We start from the raw sequence: 20412 nt of genomic DNA on the forward strand, positions 1-20412 counted from the left end.
ATGATGGCAAAGGAAGTTCTGCGCCAGCTGTTTGGCACCGGTCATGCTATAGCCACGGCTGTCATCCCACAGCACGGTCAACACAGTCATGGCTGCAGTGTAAGCCAAGACAAAGAGGAGCAGAGTGGTGGCTAAATTCCTGCCCCTCACTAAAGATAGGCTCATGCCGTCACTTTTCATTCTGTGAGCCTGGTGCTGTCCACGTTCCCGAGTAAAACAAACTTAGACATAACCAGTTGTGATTCCAGATGCCAAAGTTTGAAAAGGGGCACAACCAACTGAGTCACACTGGGCACAGAAGCAATCGTTGCAAGATGACAGGTAAAATTTGGGAGGTATTTTTGTAGCTGGTGGCAAGAAGACCTGATTACCAGTCTTCTGAAGGCCCTGGTAACCGGAGTTAAGCTGCGCTGAATGGTTCTATGCAGAGACAGAATGAGCAACATCTGTGAAACAGCAGGACGGCCAGGGAGCATGGAGAGGTCACTATGCAGAAGCCGTGCACACCTTTCTGAAGACCTGGGTTGGGCGATACTGGATCTGGACATTTCTGAACTGACGGTGCTAGCAGCAGACACACAATGACTAGTCTAGAAAAGACTTCTACTTCTGTCTTAGTTAGGGCTTACTGTTGCTGTGGAGAGACACCATGACCACAGCAACTCTTATAAAGAAGACATTTAACTGTGGGTGGCTCACTTACTGTTTCAGAGATTCAGTCCATTATGATCATGAAGGGGAGCATGGCCGTGTGCAGGCAGATGTGGTGCTGGGCTGAGTGCGCTACATTTTGCAGGCAACAGGAAGTCAACTGACTGTCACACTGAGGGAAGCTTGAGAAAAAGAGACCTCAAAGCCCGCCTCCACAGTGACACAATTCTGCCAGCAAGGCCTCTTCTCTTAAGGGTGTCACTCCTTTGGGGGCCATTTCCTTTCAAACCACCACAAATTCTAACAGACAAGAGCTTGAATTGCAGCTCTGCTACCCACCGTAGGTCTCCTGTGGAAGAGTTTTGCTGAGCCTGTTTCCTTATCACAAGGCACAGTGAAATGAGCTCTGTTTCACAGGGTTATCATGAGGGTGGCAGGACATCAGTCTTATAATACCTGGCTCCCCTGTGTGGCAGGTAGTGGCAGCTGAGGGACAGGAAATGGGATGCTGAGCTGATGACAGGCTTGAGGATGCTCGGCCACACGCTGTGACTATGAGGCTCTGCTGTACCACCTGACCATCGGAGTGTACTGGTAGATGTGCCCTGATTCCCTGCAGTACAATAGTCACTTAGAGAGTAACTGAGGCATAGATGAATTTCGAGTGCACTGCTATATTCTGTTCCTGTTGGTCTGTAACACAACTACTGATGCTCTGTGTTTCTAGGTTTCTTGCCTCTGGCTTAGTGAGCTTTAATTCATAGGGCAAACTGTAATTCACCACCAGACTAAAGATTTCAGTGCTATTCATCATTGACTCTCCACACCAAAGCACAGGCTCCTTAGAAGCCTTGTGTCACAATCCCTAAGGTCCTTTGCTCAAATTTTTCCATCATTAGCCTTCTTCTGTCTGTGAGATAGCTATCGTACGGCATCCCTGTTCATTTCAGCACTGATTTTAAAAATAAGTCAGTCTTTATAAACACAAATGAGTCCTAAAAAGGGATTCTGTTGGTGAACTGACAAGTCATCCAGTCACCATAGCAGATAAAAATCATTAAACCTTCACTTCTGTCAGTGAATAGTTACATAAGAGTTTCTTAGACACAAAAAGTCAGATTTTACACACACACATACACACACACACACACACACACACACACAAAATTAGGTACTGAATACTACACAAATGCTTTTGTTCTCCAGCTAATGTTCTAATGTATGTTGGAGTATTGTCTATTATGACTAACTTCTAGAAAACATGTATATACATTAATTACTTGCTTAAAAATTGAAATAGATTTTCATTTCATTTCTGGAAGGTTTGAAAACAGATCACATATTAAATAAAGATGCCCAGTAAAGTAAGGCTACAATATCTGAAGGAAGTGAGCAGATATTTTTAGACATGGGAGTTCAGTGGATTGTATCATTTAAGCAACATACTACTTCCGAAGCTTTCTGAATGTCAGAGTATGAAAATGAGCTGCATCAACATATATATATATATAGTTCTCCTCAACTCACAGCCTGATAATATCATAGCCCATCCTAACGTACAAATGTATTTAATACACCTAGTCTGACAAACATCACAGCCCAACCTACTGTAATGTGCTCAGAGCACTTATATTAGCATGCATTTGGGCAAATCATTTACCAAAAAGCCTACTGCACAATGAAAAAGGTGTGGGATACCCCCATGTAATTTATTATCTATTGCATTTAGATCGAAAGCTGTTTTGTTTTTTTAAAGTGAAAGTAGGAACTGCTCACTTTTAAAGAAAAGCACACGTTAACCTGTAGAATTTTCAAGTGGGGATTCATTAGTGTTTTTTATTACAACACGTTTGCATATTAACAGGTTTGAGAATTACAAAGGTTATCTAACAGCATTTTCACGCCTACATTGTGTAATCAATCTTAACCTGCTGTGAGATGTCTTTCCATATGCTGTGAATATGTACTGCTCTGATTGGTTGATAAAGCTGCATTGGCCTGTGGCAGGACAGGATAAGGTTAGGCAGTACATTCAAACTGAAGATGAGGCAAAGAAGAGTGGACTCCAGGAGTCGCCAGACCACCACCAACGGAACAACAAGATACCAGCAGACCAGTAATGCCATGGCCACATGGCAACATGTAGATTAATAAAAATAGGTTGAGTTAAGTTATAAGAACCAGCTAGCAAGAAGCCTGACCAATAGGCCATATAATTTGCAATTAATATTAAGCCTCTGGGTGATTATTTTATAAGTGGCTGCGGGACCTTGGGGTCTGGTACGACCTGAGAAACACAGGACTGTGGGGCTGGGTGGGACCAGAGAAATTTATGGCTACATTAACCAAAAGGCTGAAAAAGAACGCATGCCAATCCTCTGAAGATACAGAGAAACAAACACCTAATTCTAGTTGGTGGCTGTCTTCTGTGAAGGAGCATTGTCAAAACAAAGTGTCGCAAATTGGGCTGCTTGAACAACAGAAATCTATTGCTAGAAGCATGAGATGGAGGTGTGGGCAGAGAAGGGTTCTTCCTGAGAGTACGAGAAAAATTCCATGCGGTGTGGTTCACCCGGCTTCTTACAGCTTGTGGGAGAGCTGGGGTTTCTTAGTCTGAAAGGCGTTATCCTGAATTCATCTTTCATGTCCACATGATCTTCATCCCATGCATGTGCATCCCTGTACCCAAATTTACCCCTTTGAGAAGGACACAAGTCATATTGGATTAGTTCCCCATCTTAGTTAACTAATTAATTGTATTTGCAATGACTATGCTTCCAAATAAGGTGGCAGTCTGAGGTAATAGGGTTGAGAACTTCTACACAGGTCTTGGGGCAGGAGAAATCATTTCAGCTTTTTCTGGGCAATGTGGGACAAATATTGTAACAGAGCTATCCAAGTACAGATGCAAACCTGGAGCGTTTGGCTGAATGACTGCCATTATGATATGTTAGGCAAGCTGTTTACAAGAACTGGTTCATATTTAATTCCTGGCCGAATCTCTTATTACCCACTCACTAGTAAAGAAGTCTTACTACTAAAAGCTCATGAGTTAGACTCTATGTGAGACACTCAATTATTTCCCTATCCAAACTGTGCCTCAATATCCCACAGCTGCTTGGAAGCTTCTCAATGTACTGGATGTTATCAGATGTCTGTCACTAGACCTTGTGAATGATCAACACAGCTATCCCCATGCGCAGGCGGTGACTCCACCTCATGATTCACTATCCACTAATGCAGGAGGAAACCAAGGTACTGTGGTGGGGGAAAAAAGATTATCTGTTCCCTTCAGGGATTCTAGGGTTTTCCTTTCAGATGGAAAGTTTTTTTTTTTATTTTAAATGATGTGTGACTTCTGAAACAATTCTAAAACTAGAAAACACATGACATAATAAATGACAACTAAGTAATAAATAAACATCCAGCTAATGGGCAGATACATATAAGTGAAAAGGTGCATATCCCACAGTGCAGTGGCCAGCATCCCCAGAAGTGTGAAGCTACGGTGGCAACTCAAAGCCAGGCTGCTACCAGCTTCAGATGTTGCTTTCACACTGCTGCTAATCTCAGTCCCACCATCATCACAGTCAACAAAGTGATCTTATTTTCGTGGTCCAAAGATCTGCCTTGTAAAGACTGTGTTCATAGGAAGCCAGGTACTCCCTCGACCCGTCTGTACATCTGGTTAACCATTCAGACTCAGAATTTAAATAGGCCTTCAGTGAATCCTGCATCTACCACTTACTGATTCTGTGATTCTGTTAAAGTGTTTCCTGTGGTTCATTGCTGAATAACGATCCAAATCAGGTATCAACCAATTCATACCATCCTTAGCTTCATGCCAGATTCATAGTTAACACCAGCATATTTCAAGAATTATTGCTTTAATCAGTAAAGGTGAAAGAATTATGCTAAGAAATCAATTTGTTAGAGAATTCTTTGGAACCTCTTAAATTTTAGTGTGTGTATGTGTGCATACATGCACACATATGTAAGTGTATGCTTGTTCGTATTAGTACACAGCTGTGCAGGCTTGTACCTGCATGTGGAAGCCAGAAGAGAGCATCAGATATTCTTCTATGTCACTTTTTGCCCATCTTTTTGAGACAGAGTCTTTCCCTGAACCTGAAACTCACAGTTTCTAGGCTGAGCACCTGTCTCTGCCACTCTCAGATCTAGGGTTACAGGTATGCATGGACAAATGTTAGTTCTCATGATTGTACAGTGAGTACTGTTAACAGCAGAGCCACCATTCTGGACAGTGTATTTTTCCTTTATATACATTTTTATTTTATGCCTGTATTTGTATGTGTGCTCAGGTGTATGTGCAGTGTGTGCAAGCATATGTGTTCATATGTGTTCAGGTACATTGTGAGTATGTACATGTGTGCCCATGTGTGCATGGAGGCCCAAAGTTGATGTTAGGTATCTTCTTCAATTGCTGTCCACTTTGTTGTGGCAGGATCTCTTGCTGAATCTGAATCTCATCGATTCCAGCTGATCTAGCTAGCTAGCTTTTCAAGGGATCCCATGTCTCTGGCTCCCAAGTACTAGGATCACAGAAGGTCATCACATCTGCAGCTTTTATATGAGTGCTGAGGATCTGACCTATGGTCTTCACACTTGTGTGGCAAATGTTGACCCATTGAGTCATCTCCTAGCCCTCATTAGAGAATTCTTTATTGGTATGAACTATTCTGACTTAATATAATAATGCCTCACTTTTAAAATAAATAAAAACAATTCTTGCATATATAATGAGAAAATTACATAGATGTCAGAATATTATATAAAAAGTAATATTAAAGTTTTGTGCACAATACTTCTAAATGGCAATGTGTTACATTAAGGTACTGTGTTTCTCTGGGGTGCTAGAGTGGAGTAGTGCAGAGAATTTTAATGTGACATCCGTGCTCTGTTCCTACTGTCCTCACTTGTCTATCCTGGGCTGACAGTGGAGCTGAACTCTGATAGGGATTCTCAAGGCTGGAGATCACAGTCTGTGAACACAGCTTTCCCTATTTGCCTTGGCACCTCTGAAAGTTTCATCAAAAGAATATTTTTAACTCGACTTTGACTAATAATTTACAGTCATATGTCCTTTATCCAAAGACCAACTTATTGAACCCCGACAGAAGCTAATTTAGAAGAGAATCCTAAAGTTAATCCTCAAAGAGATATTCTTTTGTTACCTAAAAGTCCCTCAATTTGAAGCATTTATGACACTGCCTTTCTTATCTGTGATTGATGCTTCTGTCTTTAGAAATGGCTTGAATAAACTGGCTAGTACTGAAAGTTTGTGGAAGAAATTGGGGGGAAGTGATATGATAAGGAAAAGAAAAGATAAGAACTGTTAATGGCTTCTCATATAAGTTTTGAAGGTTCAAGATATAATTAGCTAAACATATAAGAACAAATAGGACAAGGCTAATGCTCAACCCCAAAAATATTTAAAAGGTTGAAGAAAAGACTAATTCCCTTGGCCTAATTTATTTCAAAGTGTGTTTCGATTATCAATAGGATCTTCATTGGTGCTCTTTGCAAAACCAAGTATAGCCTATTTTAGATCAGCTTTATCCATTAATAGTCCTTTCATCCCAGACCATTTCTATCAGGAGAATGGTATTTGAGGCAGGAAAATTATTATTGGAGGAGTTCTAGAGCTTCATAATTAAAATGTTGTGACAGAAATGAAGACTAGAAATGCTTTTATATGGCTATGGAGATAGTTGGTGTGTGCTGTACAAGCATGGGGACCTGAGTTTGCTCTCTATTACCCAAGAACAAAGGCGGGACATGGTGGCACATGCTTGAAATCCCAGCTCTGGGGAGGTGGAGACAGGCAGATCTGTGACTCACTGGCTATTGAGCGATAACTAATGGAGGAGCTCCAGGCTCACTGAGACACTCTGTCTTAAAAAACACAGAGAGAGATTAAAGAACACAAGAGGTCAGCCTCTGGCTTCCATACACAAGTGCACTCACATGTACACACACACACACACACACACACACACACACACACACACACACTTACATGCACACACAGAAACACATACCCACACACACTTTTTAAAATAGTCTAGATTCTAAAACTCACTAGAACATGTGACTCCTTATCAGCATCAAGTTGAAGTACCAATGGAAGAAGGACAATCCATTGAATGGAGACTGCAAAACTGGAAATGGTCTACTATAATTATATAATTGGTTTCATTGATGGCATGGCTGCTCAGCATGAGGTCTGGGAGAAGCAAAGATAAAGCAAATACAAATGAGGAACTAAGTGAAACTTTCACTGACCATGACAGGAAGGCAATTATTGAAATTGCCTGGCGAGGTGCCTGGGTGCAGCCATGCATTGCTGTCCTCAGACACAAGTGCATGGCCCTGTGATCGAGTGGATTAAAGGCAAAAGAGAACGCTCCATACCTGTCATAGTGAGCCGCACCCTACAGCAGGCAGCGCTGAGTAGTGCAGTTTGCACTGGCACAGCCGTCAGGGACTCTACACCTGAGACCTGGAAGATTATACCACGCACACAAGTCACTTAACTGCAGTGAGCCTCAGGGTTGTCACTGAAGTGCCAGGAAGTCTGTGTTCTCAATTCACAGGACTTCCTACCGGGATTGAAGAACACTGAATATGTAAAAAGAGCACCGTAAACTATAAGACTCTGTAAAACTGTACTAAATACGTGTTTATTAGAATTCATTTATAAATGAGCTTTGATATTTACCATCTTTTGTGTAATCCAGTAATGCTGTAATGCTATAGATAAAATGCAGTCCACCAATCCAATTTGCTTGTCAATTAACTTTTAAACTCCTCCTCAATAAAATGCTGACTCACGCTTCACACATGGTGTATCTTGCAGAATCAAATTTCACTTTTCTTCAGGGCTCTGAACCGGGCACTGCTGGCCCTTTGAGAATGTAATGCCAACTTCCTAATTTACTTTCAATTAGTGCTTAATTTACTTTAAAATGTGTTACCAATACTTCCCAGTCCTAAGAGTTTCCCAGAGCCGCCAAGAGTATTGGGAACCCACCTCGTTTCTCTTTTGTGGAGCAGTAATAGGTCACATAAAATATTATCCTATTCTGAACAAACTATCAGAGAGAAAGCTGGAGGCTGCTGAAACCTCAACATCCTTCCGTGGCCAACCAAAAGCACTGATCATTTCCTCCTCAGCAACCTCAAGAAGGAGGAGCTGAAGTATGTTTCAAAGCACTCTCAGACTGGCTAGATAGGTAGCACTTCCTCACAACTGAATGTAAGCAATGAACTGTAAACAAACAAAAGTTGCTTCCGCTTATATTCCCCCATCAGTCATTTGTACCTCAATTAAAGTAAATTATTAACATTTCCAGTAACATAACCAGTAGGATACTTACTTCTTCATTTAGAAATCCTTAAAAGGCATGTGATACCTTTAAATAAAAAATCCACATTTTGGGCTGGAGAGATGGCTCTACAGTTAAGAGCACTGGCCACCCTGGCAGCTCTTTGAAAGGACCCGGGTTCAATTTCCAGCACCCACATGGCAGTTCACAATTGTCTGTAACTCCAGTTTGGGAAAATGTGGTACATTCTCACACAGACACATATGCAGGCAAAACTCCCCGTACATTTAAAAAAAAATTATTTCCAGCCAGATTTTTTTCCTATTTATTGCAAATCTAAACTAAATATCTGAATACTAAGAAGGTGCTGAACCTACTGTGCTTTGCTTTGTAAGGCACATTCCTAAGAAGACATTAAAGACAATAATAGCACCAGAGGCGACAGAAAATGATGATAAAAATAAATCTTGAAGACGGTGCCTCTTTTAAGGCCTTCTGTCTGTTTTGTTTGAGTCTGTATGGGCAAAGAGAGTCACAGAAGGTCTGTAATACAGACCCACAAAAGAATCAGACATATCCAAGTATGCTTGAGTCAACTAACTGGAATAAGATGTGAATATGAATTTGCAATATAGAAAAATGGATAATGACTGGTTATAATACACCTGTTTTTGTAATTAAACAAAGTCAAGGCATAAACAAATAAGTTATAGTATTTTTGCATTTATAATCAAATGTTCTATTGAGAGCAGAATGTCTCTATCCCTTCTCTGGAATAAATGTAAAGACAGAGGCTTAGGTGTGAGGAATGAGATCAGGAGCCAGGGAGAGGAGAGATAGGGAGCTGCCTCAGTGGTTAGGGGGACCTGCCATGCAAGCCTGACACATCTCTAGAGAAGGACAAAGAGGAGAGGGTGGGATCCTGGAAGGCTACTATGGTCAGTGGCCAATGTACAATAACTATATGCCAATCACAAAATAATGGTAATGAATCAAGAATCCTGAGGGCCGGGGGGAAGGCTCAGTGCATAAGAGCCTTTTCCAAAAGACATCAGTTTGATTCCCAGCACCCACATGGCAGCTCAGAAAGCTTGTAACTCCAGTTCCAGATGATCTAATGCCCTCTTCTGGCTTCCACAGGCACCAGGACCACGTATATTATACAGACTTACATGCTGGCCAAACACTCAAACAATATGATAATAAAATAAGTATTTAAAAAGCACCAAATATCCTACCAAATCCTGTCTTAGCTAAAATTTGTTGGCCTTGCACAAGTCTCCCAGTGCCTTCCCACCCTGTGTTCAGGAGCACTCCCAGCTGCCACTTACTAGGTCAGTTTTGTGACGGTGCTCAGAAAACCAGGATTAGCAAGGCTGACAAACAGAAAAGATGGGAAGAGAAGGGGAAAGAAAAATAGGGTGAGAAAACAGCTAATTTAAGTGGTAATAGTGAAGTGTTTAAGATGGGCCACAGAGCTCCAAGTGTTGGCAAGGAGAGGGGACAGAGCTACATAGATACCGCTGCGGCCACCTCTACATAACCCACAAGGGAAGCCAGGCTGCAGTCATTCATTATTTCTCCACCTAAACATGGGTCTAGGGAATGGAGATCAGCTATGACAAACTGGGGCTGGAAGACAGACATCAAAACAAGCGACATGGTGAAGGTTGAAAGAAAAGAGGTCAGGCTTCCATAAAGGGCACTGAGAAGCAGCTCTTACGAGTTGGAGGGAGATAAACTACATCAGCTGAGACAGAACGTGTGCGTGAGGGAACGAACGGGCCAGGCAAAGACTGGGGAATGAGCCATCGGACAGAGTAAGTGGATTGGGTAACCATCTGTGGGGAAGAAGAGTGTTAGCACAGAAGTGAGGTACCTCAACCTTCGAGGAGGCAGTGGATGAAGACGAGGGTGAACAGGACCCTCTGGACACTGGCAGGCCTAAGGGGTCTATGCATATGCAGCAGGAGCCACTGAAATGATAACTAATTGAAACCACTTACCAATGACTGTCATTTACGTATACATTTACTTCTAAATTAGAAGCAATTGAGATAATTAGGACTAGAAGATAATTTAGACGTTTGCAAGGAGCCATGGACCCAGTTGTGGCTTCTAATCATCATTACCTTTCCGTGGAGATGAATCCAGCCTATCCTGAAAATGCTCTTTGAACTTAGTCACCTGGCAATGGTTCTACGGCTTAACCTTTCCTCATGGAAATGGTCTTCTAAAAAAATTTCTGAGCTGGGCAGCGGTGGCACCTGCCTTCAATCCCAGCACTCAGGAGGCAGAGCCCGGCGGATCTCTGTGAGTTCGAGGCCAGTCTGGTCTACAGTGTGAGATCCAGGACAGGCACCAAAACTACACAAAGAATCCCCCCCCAAAAAAAAGCTTTTTTGCAAGCTGGAGAAATGCAGATGTTGGGAGTGCTTATTGCTCTTCCAAAGGACCCAAGTTCAGTTCCCATCACCCATATCCCATGATAACAACCTCCTGTAACTCCAGCTCCAGGGAACTGATGCCCACTTCTAGACTCCTAAGGCACCCAAACACACATGGCATGCAGTCACACAAACACATAAATGAAATTAAAAATAAGCCTATTTTAGAAGGCTATTTTCAGCAGGTAACATGTGTGTGTGTATATACACAGGTATACATATATTTTATATGTATACAATGTTACAATACATAAATATATTATAGGCATAGTATTCTATATAAGTAATATATTTTACTCATTTTAGAATATTTATGAATAGTTTATTTTATTGTATATGTATGGGTGTTTTGCCTGCATGTACATCTGTGCATCATTTGCATGCTGTGTGCCCTCTGAGGGCAGAAGAGTACATCAGATTTCCTGGAACTGGAGTTACAAATGGTTGTGAGCTGAGATATGGGTGCTGGGAATTGAACCCAGGTCCTCTGGAAGAACAGGCAGTGCTCTTACTCACTGAACCATCTCTTAATTATATATATAAAGAATAATTAACAGTAGGGTTATTAAAATCAAAATTCTACCAGAACAGCAGCTTCTTTTTTTTTTTTTTTTTTTTTGGTTTTTCGAGACAGGGTTTCTCTGTGTAGCTTTGCGCCTGTCCTGGAACTCACTTGGTAGCCCAGGCTGGCCTCGAACTCACAGAGATCCTCCTGGCTCTGCCTCCCGAGTGCTGGGATTAAAGGCGTGCGCCACCACCGCCCGGTTGAAACAGCAGCTTCTTAAAAGCTGCATGTTCACTCTTGGGACCATCGTGATGAGACTCATGGTATCTTCTAACAGGTGATCCATATTGATTTCTTTTTCATTGTCAAGCTCTACATAGGAGGCATTTCATTTTTGATATGGAGAAATTAACACTGGGTGTGTTTTGTGTGTATGGTGCTGAGAATTTAACTTAGGGCCTCATGTGTGCACTCCATCATTGAGTTATACAACCAGTTCTTTATCTCTTAATATATAGGTGCATCTTCATATGGAGTTAATCAAATGTCCTTACTATATAGATCACAAAAGAAAAATCCCAACCACACAGTTCACAGAGTCACCATTTATTCCTGTATGGATTCAACAAGTTATGCCGCTGTGTCCTTCACAAGGAATCTCAAACGTGTACAGTGTTGTGGCTTTCCCGAAGCCTTATGTTTCTCGCTGCAAGGAACACAAAAGAACAGGTAAGTTAGTATTTTAAAATTAACCCCAAGGGCTTTGGTGAGAGCAAAATTAAAAGGTTAAGAGGTTAAGATGTACAAGAAAAATAACCATCACTTACAGCACTCTGAACACCCCTGTAAAGGAATCCCACGCTATCATCTTTCCCGGATTGGGTAACTGCTCCTGCACAGACCACTGAAGACATTGTGTGGGAGGCTGAGTGTGGATGCTCAGGTTGGACAGGTTTTGACCTAGCTCTATCATTTACTGGAAGATGCTAGGTAATTACTCAACTTGGTTTTTATAAAATGTTTAAGAACAGCATCAACAGTCTAGGATTCCTGGGCAAATTAAAAATGCATATATTGTTAATATTTAAATCTTATAAATACATTTAAATATAATGTATTTAGATTCAGATTTCTATGGTTCTCCAGTGTCAGTATAGATGAACCCACCATAAATACTCAAAGGAACAGAAGCGTGCAGGACCTTAATATTATCCTATTTTGTTGCAGAAAAGTGTAGATTAGAGCACAGCTTTTTTTTTTTTCCCTTGTTGTATGTTTTATAGAATGTTTGTCTTCCCTGTTGTCTACAGTTTCCTTTCAAGGTCTTTTTGAAGAGTCCTTGTCATTTCTCTTAAGAGTCAAAGCTGGTAAGAAGAGCTCTCAAACCTGCTCTGCAGTAGGAGGCAGAATCCGAAGGGCCAAGGACGAGGTTAAAAAAGCACAAATGAGTTGTGAGGTACTGGTTTCTACCAAAAGGTTTTGCTTAGGCCAGGCAGTGTGCTTGAGTCTGGTCTGGCCTTGCGAGCTGACAGTCTTTATCAGGAGGAGAGATCAGTTTCCTACTACAGAACCAACAAGTTGTGAAAGACATAAGCAGCCGTCTGAAGGGTGGAGAAGGTGGGAGAAAGAACAGCAACCCGCTCACACACTTCTTGGCTGAACTCAGTACAGGCCTGTCTGCCTTTCTTGCAGGCCACCCACTGTGCAGGCGCTTTTAGTCACATCCCTTTATCCTCATATTTTACAGATGAAGCCGCCAAGGTTCAGAAATCATAAACTGCTTATCTACGATTGCTGAAAGCACCACCAAATAAGAGAACATTTGTTATTTTTGGTGAATTATCACAATCTGGGTCATGAGCACCAAAAAGAGGAGGTGCCAAGAAGTGAGCTAAGGGGAGAGTCGGACCCTGGATTTTTAAATGGCACATGCAGGACACTCCACTTGACCCATAGAGCCACGCTTGAGTTGAAAGCTCATTGTAATAAAGAAGTGAAAACCCTGAGGTGTTATGCAGGTGATCCATTACCAAACAAACAAGTTCCACTGGTAGGTACTGGATTATTGTCTGATCATAGTCCTTGCTTTGGTCCAGGACCTAACAGCACTGTGTGGTGCTGAGGAAACTTTCAGGGAAGCAGCTCTCCGAGCTCAGATACATGACAAAAAGAAACATTATACAATTATTATACATCTGATAGAAGTTTATTTTAAACGGAGCTTTTCCTGAATAATCAATTCAATCTCTTGATTTTGTTTTCATAGCACACAAGAAACATTTGTGCCTCGTTGGCAGCGACTTTGTTTGCTTCCTGACCAAAAACTGTCTGGCACTTCGGGAGAGCAGAAAAGAGACTTAAGTAGGAAAAGCTGCTCTACTCAGACGGGGAATGCTGTCTTCATCCACAGTACAAGCATTGCAGACTTTAAGTTGTCTTCCTGAAAGGTTTTCTGACCATCTCTGCTCTCCTAAGAAACAAGCCAACAAGACCAAAGTACCACTTCAGGCTGACGGGTGGCTCATCGGGGACGGTGCTTGCCTTACAGATGTGATAGCAGAGTGTGGCCTCCAGAACTGACTCCTGGAACTTCTCCTCTGACCTCCACACATGCTCCTCGGCATACGCATGCCTGCACTCACACACGTCCACACACAAAATAAATACATATAAAACATAAACAACGAAGGAGGAGTAAATGTATTCTCTTTCCCTGTTGTTCGCTGCCATGCCACTTCAAGCACTGGATGGCATTTTTTTTAAATGATCTTGAGACTGAACTTCCATTACAGTTTTGGGTTTGCCCCTGTGTCATATCCTGCTTCTGAAATTATGGGCTGTTCTCCCAAGTTGTCCCATGAGTGATCTACTCCTCTGTAAGTAGAGGGCCCACCATGGACAAAATCATTCTGGAAGCATGAAGATCAAATCTCTTGCCACCAAGGAAAAGCTTGCTTGACTAGGATTCCAGTTCCTGAAAAATCAGAGCCAAGACACAGACAGAGCTTCTGACCTTAAGAATGTTGGTCTTTGTTCTGGGAAGCCCTGGCACACAGGAAGCCTGATGTCCAGTGACCTGTTACTTGAAATGTCATGTCCCCACCAATTTATTAGAAGTTGACTACTGACAGAACAACATCTTTGTGTTCCACTTCTTATTTATTCAGTGAGTATTATGCAGCAAATGACCCAAGGACCTGAATAATAGCGCCATACTTCTGTAAGTGGAGTGCTCAAGACAGAAACCATTATGGGAGCAATGGTCCAGACAGAAGATGTGAAGGGAGGTTCAAGGGGAGGGGTAGTTGGTGTGTTGAGAGCATCAGGTTGACCAGTTAGCTGATCTTTTGCTTCCTACATACCTAGACATCAGCAAAGAGTTAGCTTATGGTCCCCATCTCTAACACACCCTTCTGACTCCTCTTCCTGGTGTTCTTTCCTTCACAATAGCCCATGGTTATCAAGACCTCGAGGCTCACAACCTCAGCAACAGCTTTGTTTCCCCTTCTAGGATATTTGGCCAGTACTTGGGGTGGCAGACCAAATGACCAACCGTCAGAGGTGCTGAGATGGCCACTGCCAGAGAAGAAGCTGGGTTGAGCATGTTTAAATGAATAGCACTCTGATGAAATAAATCTATTGTAATGAGTTTTTTTTAATTTATTTACTTAATTATTTATTGCCTCTGACTTATCTATCACATGTTCTCCTCTTTATTAGGAAGCTTCTGTTAAGGTCAAAATCTGGAAAACCACAAAACATGCTTCCAGATGAGCTCCAGTAGTTTCTGCATTGCAAATAAATCATTTTTATCACAACAAAAAAAACACTAGAGGGAAATGTTTGTGCGTCACTACACGTTTACTTAAACCACTTGAGATTGCCAGTTGGGTACCCCTGGGCTGTTCCTATGGTGCCCAGACATTGCAAACTATTCTATCTTCCATCCTAGGTACCAAGGTGATGTGAGGTCCGTAACTTCTCTTTAGGCTACTCAAAGACTCTTAAGTAACCCAATTCATTTCTTATATGATTCTTTCTATCACGCTTGCCAGTACTACTTCTTTATAGGGCATTCCCTCATGAACCCTTGCAAACTTCAGGACTGAAACCTAAACACTTGCCAGTTCTGACTAACTAGGAAGCATTTGGTCACAAAATAGTAACATATATGTACATATATAATCCCAGCTTTAGTAATATAATGACTCGAGTTGAAATCTAGTTAAGGGGTGTGTGTGTATATGTGTGTGCGTGTGTGTGTGTGTGTGTGTGTGTGTGTGTGTGTTGTGTATGTATGTGTGTAAAAGGCAAACAACTTCCTGATTATCAGTTAAGAATAACCAACATGCAACATAAGATACCAATGGAAGAAATTATTACTCTCAGCTCTTGAGCCACATGTAATGTACACACGTAATTTCCATATGTAATACTTGTACAGGAGGAAAACAAAGAATGCTATAAGAATGAATGAAAGACATCCCTTGTTAGAGGATTGCTGAATCTGAACATTTAATGTCAATGGCAGATTAGGAAACATGTTTCATGGATTTCTAAATGTTTTCTCCCTTCTAGCGTGGTCACTGGCTGGACCCTTTCATATTGTGGCATAGGCACCTGTAGCATCATTTAAATGTGTGATGCTACTCCCAGGCCTACGGCCCTGGGCTCTAGGTTCTCCCAGAAGGGCAGGCTGAGGAGACGTACTTGGAGATGTGTTTGCAGCACATTCAGGATTGAGAAGCTCTACCATGGGAAGCAGGAAAGCATGGAGGTCCTCAACTCAGCTTAAAGTACCTTCCAAAGCACTTTCTAGTTATGATGCTCACCATCCCTGTAAAGTACTTGCAGTTCTGCCTGAACCACAGTGGGAGCTCGAAACATGTTAGACATTACACCACATTCAAACCCCAGACCTATCTAAGCCAGACTCTCTTGAATAAGCCAGATCAGCTGCTGTGGAAGGAGGAATTCCTTTTCCCGGGAGATGAGGGGGGCAGCTGTCACTAGAGAAAACGCTGCACTGTTACCATGGAAATACCCGTGCCCTGCTCCTAAAGGCAGCTTCACAGCTACACACATACATTTTTCCAAAAATAATTCTAGAAATAAAACAAAATTCCAATGAGTAGACAGAATTTAGTTTACACAATTTACAGCACAGATGTCTATTCCAGAAATGACTTCACTTTCTATATTCAAACTGCCCTTTAAATTATTATTTTAGCCACAGCAGCATTTTACAACATCAAAAAAGAACATGGGATTTGCATTACAATAACAAAATATAAAAAAACTGGTATCTTTTAATGTGAATTTAATTAGGTTAGAAGAAAATTTTACTTACAAATTAAACAGAATGCTTAATATTAATGCTAATATTTAATTAGTGGGAGCCTAATTGTCTAGGTGTTTATGACATAATTAACATTATTTAGTCAACCTGTATGTTCTATAGTAAGACAAGTTCAATTAGAAAATTACTTCCTACTAAATAAAATTGAAATATATATTTAATAGACAAATTCTATTGTGATTTGAGTTTACAATAGTTTCAAAAAGGAATTTGCCACAAAGGGATTTCATTATAATTTTACTCTAGGATAATACAGAACTCAATAAATACAAAAGGAGATTCAAATGACAAATTTTCAACATTAATTTATAAAGGTACTTAGTCAAAAATATTTTAAAACTACATTTACAGTCAACATTTCTTTTTAAAACTTTTATATTTTTTTAGGTACCATTATGACTTCTTCAAGAAAGCATGTTTTTCTGTTTCTTCTCCCTTCCATTTCCCCACCTCTCCTTTGTTGCCCCATACTGTTATTATTTATGGTGAAAGGTAGAAATAAATTCATGGACTTGAAGAAGGAGATAGTAAATGTTTAGTAGGATTTATCCAAATCTGCTTTGAGTGATTTACTCTACACATATGAGACAACGTTCCCCTCATCTTGGCACAGTTTCATCTGGGAACATTAACATGTTGGTGTCATCTTAATCACAGACACCAAGCCAGAGTGCTTACACAGTAAGCATGACTTTAAGTTCTGTAAAATGCAAAGGTGTGCATTTTATGTGAGTAATGTTTACCTGTCACAGAATTTCCTCCTTGCCCTGGTTTTTAAGTGATATATACATGCAAAAGTCTTAAAAGTTAAAGAGGAGCACTTTAAATATGCAGAAATCAAACTGGAAGGACCAAAAGCTAATTTTAAACAGGTTTTTTCCCCCGAATTCTTTTAACAGAAGGCAAAAATTGTAAGTGAAATATTTTAATAGTAGAACCAACAGACAATGTATAAATTATTAAAAGCTCAGTGTTTGCCTAGCTGGTATGAGGCCCAGGGTTAGTTAAATCACAAAAAGAAAAAGAAATCACTAACATATTCTGTATCAATTATGCAGCTCATTTATACAAATTCAGAAAACATTGAAGCAAATGTTTGATCGTTTGGAATTCATTAAAATAATCTGAACATCCAGTTCCATTAAGAGTGCTCAAGGTTTTAAAATACTGTTTGGTGAGATATTATTTTATGGTAAGTGGTATGTTTTCTTCTCATTTAAAAAAATGTGTCCACATATCTAATATAAATCACTTGTTTGTGAACTATAAAAATGTCTGGCATGAAAGTAAATTTTCAAAAATAAGCACTTAAACTACTGAAAAATACAAGCACATTTTTGTCTTTTCACATGTATGATGTGTCATGTGGGTGCATATGTATAGGCATTTTCGTATGTGGGTACATTTGTATATGAGTTTGTGTGTGTGTGTGTGTGTGTGTGTGTGTGTGTGTGTGTGTGTGTGTGTGTGCAGATGCCTGAAATTGATCTGAAGTTGATGTGCAGAGTCTTTATTGTTCTTCCACTTTATCCTCTGAGGCAGGGTATCTCAATCAAACCCACAGCTTGTTGATAGGGCTAGTCTCATTGGCAAGCTTGCTCCAGGGATCCCAACTCTGCCTTCCATAGCTGGAACTCCAGGCAGGCCTCCATGTCCACTGAGCATTTATGGAGGTGGGATTGGAATTCCAGTCCTCTCGCTTGCATGGCAGGGTTTAGCCACTGAGCTATCTCCACAGCTCCCTCAAAACATTAATTTTCACAGGTGGAAAGATGTCACAGGTGGAAAGTGGCAAAGAGCACTTGATGCTCTTGCAGAGAGCTGAGGTTTGGTTTCCAACACCCATGTGGCAACTCATGACCCTGTGGAACTCCAGTTCTAGACAATTCAACACCCTCTTCCAGCCTCTGAAGACACCAGGCATACACTTATACACATAAACACAAAACACCCATACACATGAAATAAGACTAGATTTTTAAAATTAAAACTTAATTTCTAAACCCTAATGAGCATATTCATTATACTGAATTCTAAAAGATCCCTTGTTGAGGTCATTAAAAATATCAGTTTCTAATATACTCAAAAGAAAATGATAAGGTTTTGCTTTTGGTAATTCATAAAAAGCAATATCCTTAGTGTGGCATAGTTGTAAGCATTAATTGACAGCTCCTGACATTTCCATCATATATAAAAAGTGAATGTGATTTACTGTCAACATTTCTGAATGTTTACTAAATCATATTCTACTTATAGAAGGCAATATTAATTTCACCTCAGTAGGTCAGTCAATATTTCTAGTGTACCCACCAGGTACTGGTCATACAATGGTAGGCAAGAGAGTAAGACAAATGATTCAGAGAGAGAGCAAGGTGGGATATAATTGAGTATGCATTGGGGGTATCTCTTGAGATGCCATGAAACACTTCCATATATATGTCTCTGTCAAGCACTAGCTGGGGTCCCCAGTTTCCAGCTACTGGCAAGGAAAGGTTTTGCCCAGGTGGCTTCTTTTGTTCTGCGTCATTGTAACTATAAATGTGGCTCACGTAACTGAGCACATGGCTAACTAACACTGATTTCACTGTTAGCGTTTTGGAGGGCTGGGGGGTAAGAGTTCTGTGCACACTCACAGAGTTAAAGAATACAGACCGAGGGGGCTGCCCGGGCCAAGTCTGCTTAGTGAAGCCTCCACTCCTGAGTTCACAAGCAAGCTGAGCGAGATCACATTCTGCTGACCCGACAGACCATCTACAAGTCCTCAGGTCTGCTGATGTCAACTCTCCCTGGAACTCTCCGGACAGTCTTGGGTAGCAGTTACACAAAGGACACATCGTGCAGTGCAGAGAAACAGACCCTTTGTCACTAAGAATGTCGGTGGCAGCTTCCGCTTCCCGTCCTGCTGATGGGATACCAGGTCATGAATCTCTACAGCCCTGGGAAGTGTCGTTTCCACACCTACTGAGTGTTTTCTACCCACCGGTTAATGTGGTACCGGCAATGGTCCATCACTTACCTTTATTTTTAGCATTTCAAGCTACCTTGGTTTAACTCGTGTAGTGGCAAGCATAAAACATTTAAAAACAATGCACCTGTTTTGTATTTTTTTTTAAGACACACATCACTTACAATTTTAAAAATAAGACTTTTGTGGCCTCATACGTGTTGTACCCTTAAGAACAACATTCTCACAGCTCTTTTCATGATCACATGGATGGTTGGTAGGAGGAGAGTGTAGGAAGACTGCTTCTCCTTTTATGTATGTAATAAAGCAAATGGCTGCCTGTTTGTAACTCTAGGAAGCCTCTAATGAGCCTCCAGAGAAACAGTTAATTCCCAAAGCCCCTTCAAGGGCTGAGCCTATTTATGTGCACATTTAAAACCTGCTTAGAGCTTATCTTTGCTGTTCCAGCTGCCTGTGCTTCAGAGTAATTCAGGGATGGAGACAGGACTGGTCGGCCCCCCAGCCTGAGGGCCTCTGCACTGCTCAGAGAAGCGGACAGACCCAGCACTGGCCGTTTCCCTTCCACTGTGCAGTCCCACTTCTCCAGCGCTGTAGAAGCCAGAGCTGGATGAGAATTCTTTAACTTTGTCTTTGCTTTGCCGCTTCTCAGCGACCTGCAAATGTCGGAGGTGGCCAGGGTCTGATGTGCAGGCTTCCGGCTCTAAGGGCTTCGGCTCCGAAATGTATACTTCCTAAGATTTTCATTCACGTCCAGACCCTTATTACTAGATGCCTACTAATATCTCCTCTTGGATGTCTAACAGACTTCTTCATTCTAACACCCCCAAAACAGAGCTGCTCGCTTTTCTCCCCAATTCATTCCTGTCTCCCTTACTAAATTGTGGGCACCCACTCAGTTGCTCAAGACAGGAACAAAAGCAAACACTATCTCCAGTCTTCACTCTTTCCCGAGATTCCATGTCCGGTTTGTTAAAGATTTCTGTCAATTATTTCACTGGGATCTACGAACTTTGGAATTTCTTCTTGCTTACTCTAATGGCTGGCCTTTGCTCTCCTGTCTAGACACTGAAAATAGCCTTTTAACGACTTGTCAGACGTTTCTTTGTCCCTTGTAATCCATCCATTCTCCACAGTCA

At 41.2% G+C, this 20412-nt stretch overlaps 1 protein-coding gene across 1 annotated transcript in view; it reads right to left on the bottom strand.

The window, feature by feature from the left end:
* Positions 1-11542: 11542 nt before the first annotated feature.
* Positions 11543-20412, bottom strand: part of Tmem64 (transmembrane protein 64) — a 47019-nt gene continuing 38149 nt past the window's right edge. The window contains exon 4 of the mRNA XM_076563866.1: positions 11543-11658. Within this exon, the coding sequence (XP_076419981.1) occupies positions 11612-11658 (47 nt within the window). The 3' untranslated portion in view covers positions 11543-11611. The remainder of the gene's footprint in view (positions 11659-20412) is intronic.

Source organism: Peromyscus maniculatus, chromosome 2 (assembly GCF_049852395.1).
Source record: "Peromyscus maniculatus bairdii isolate BWxNUB_F1_BW_parent chromosome 2, HU_Pman_BW_mat_3.1, whole genome shotgun sequence".
Lineage (NCBI taxonomy): Eukaryota > Metazoa > Chordata > Mammalia > Rodentia > Cricetidae > Peromyscus > Peromyscus maniculatus.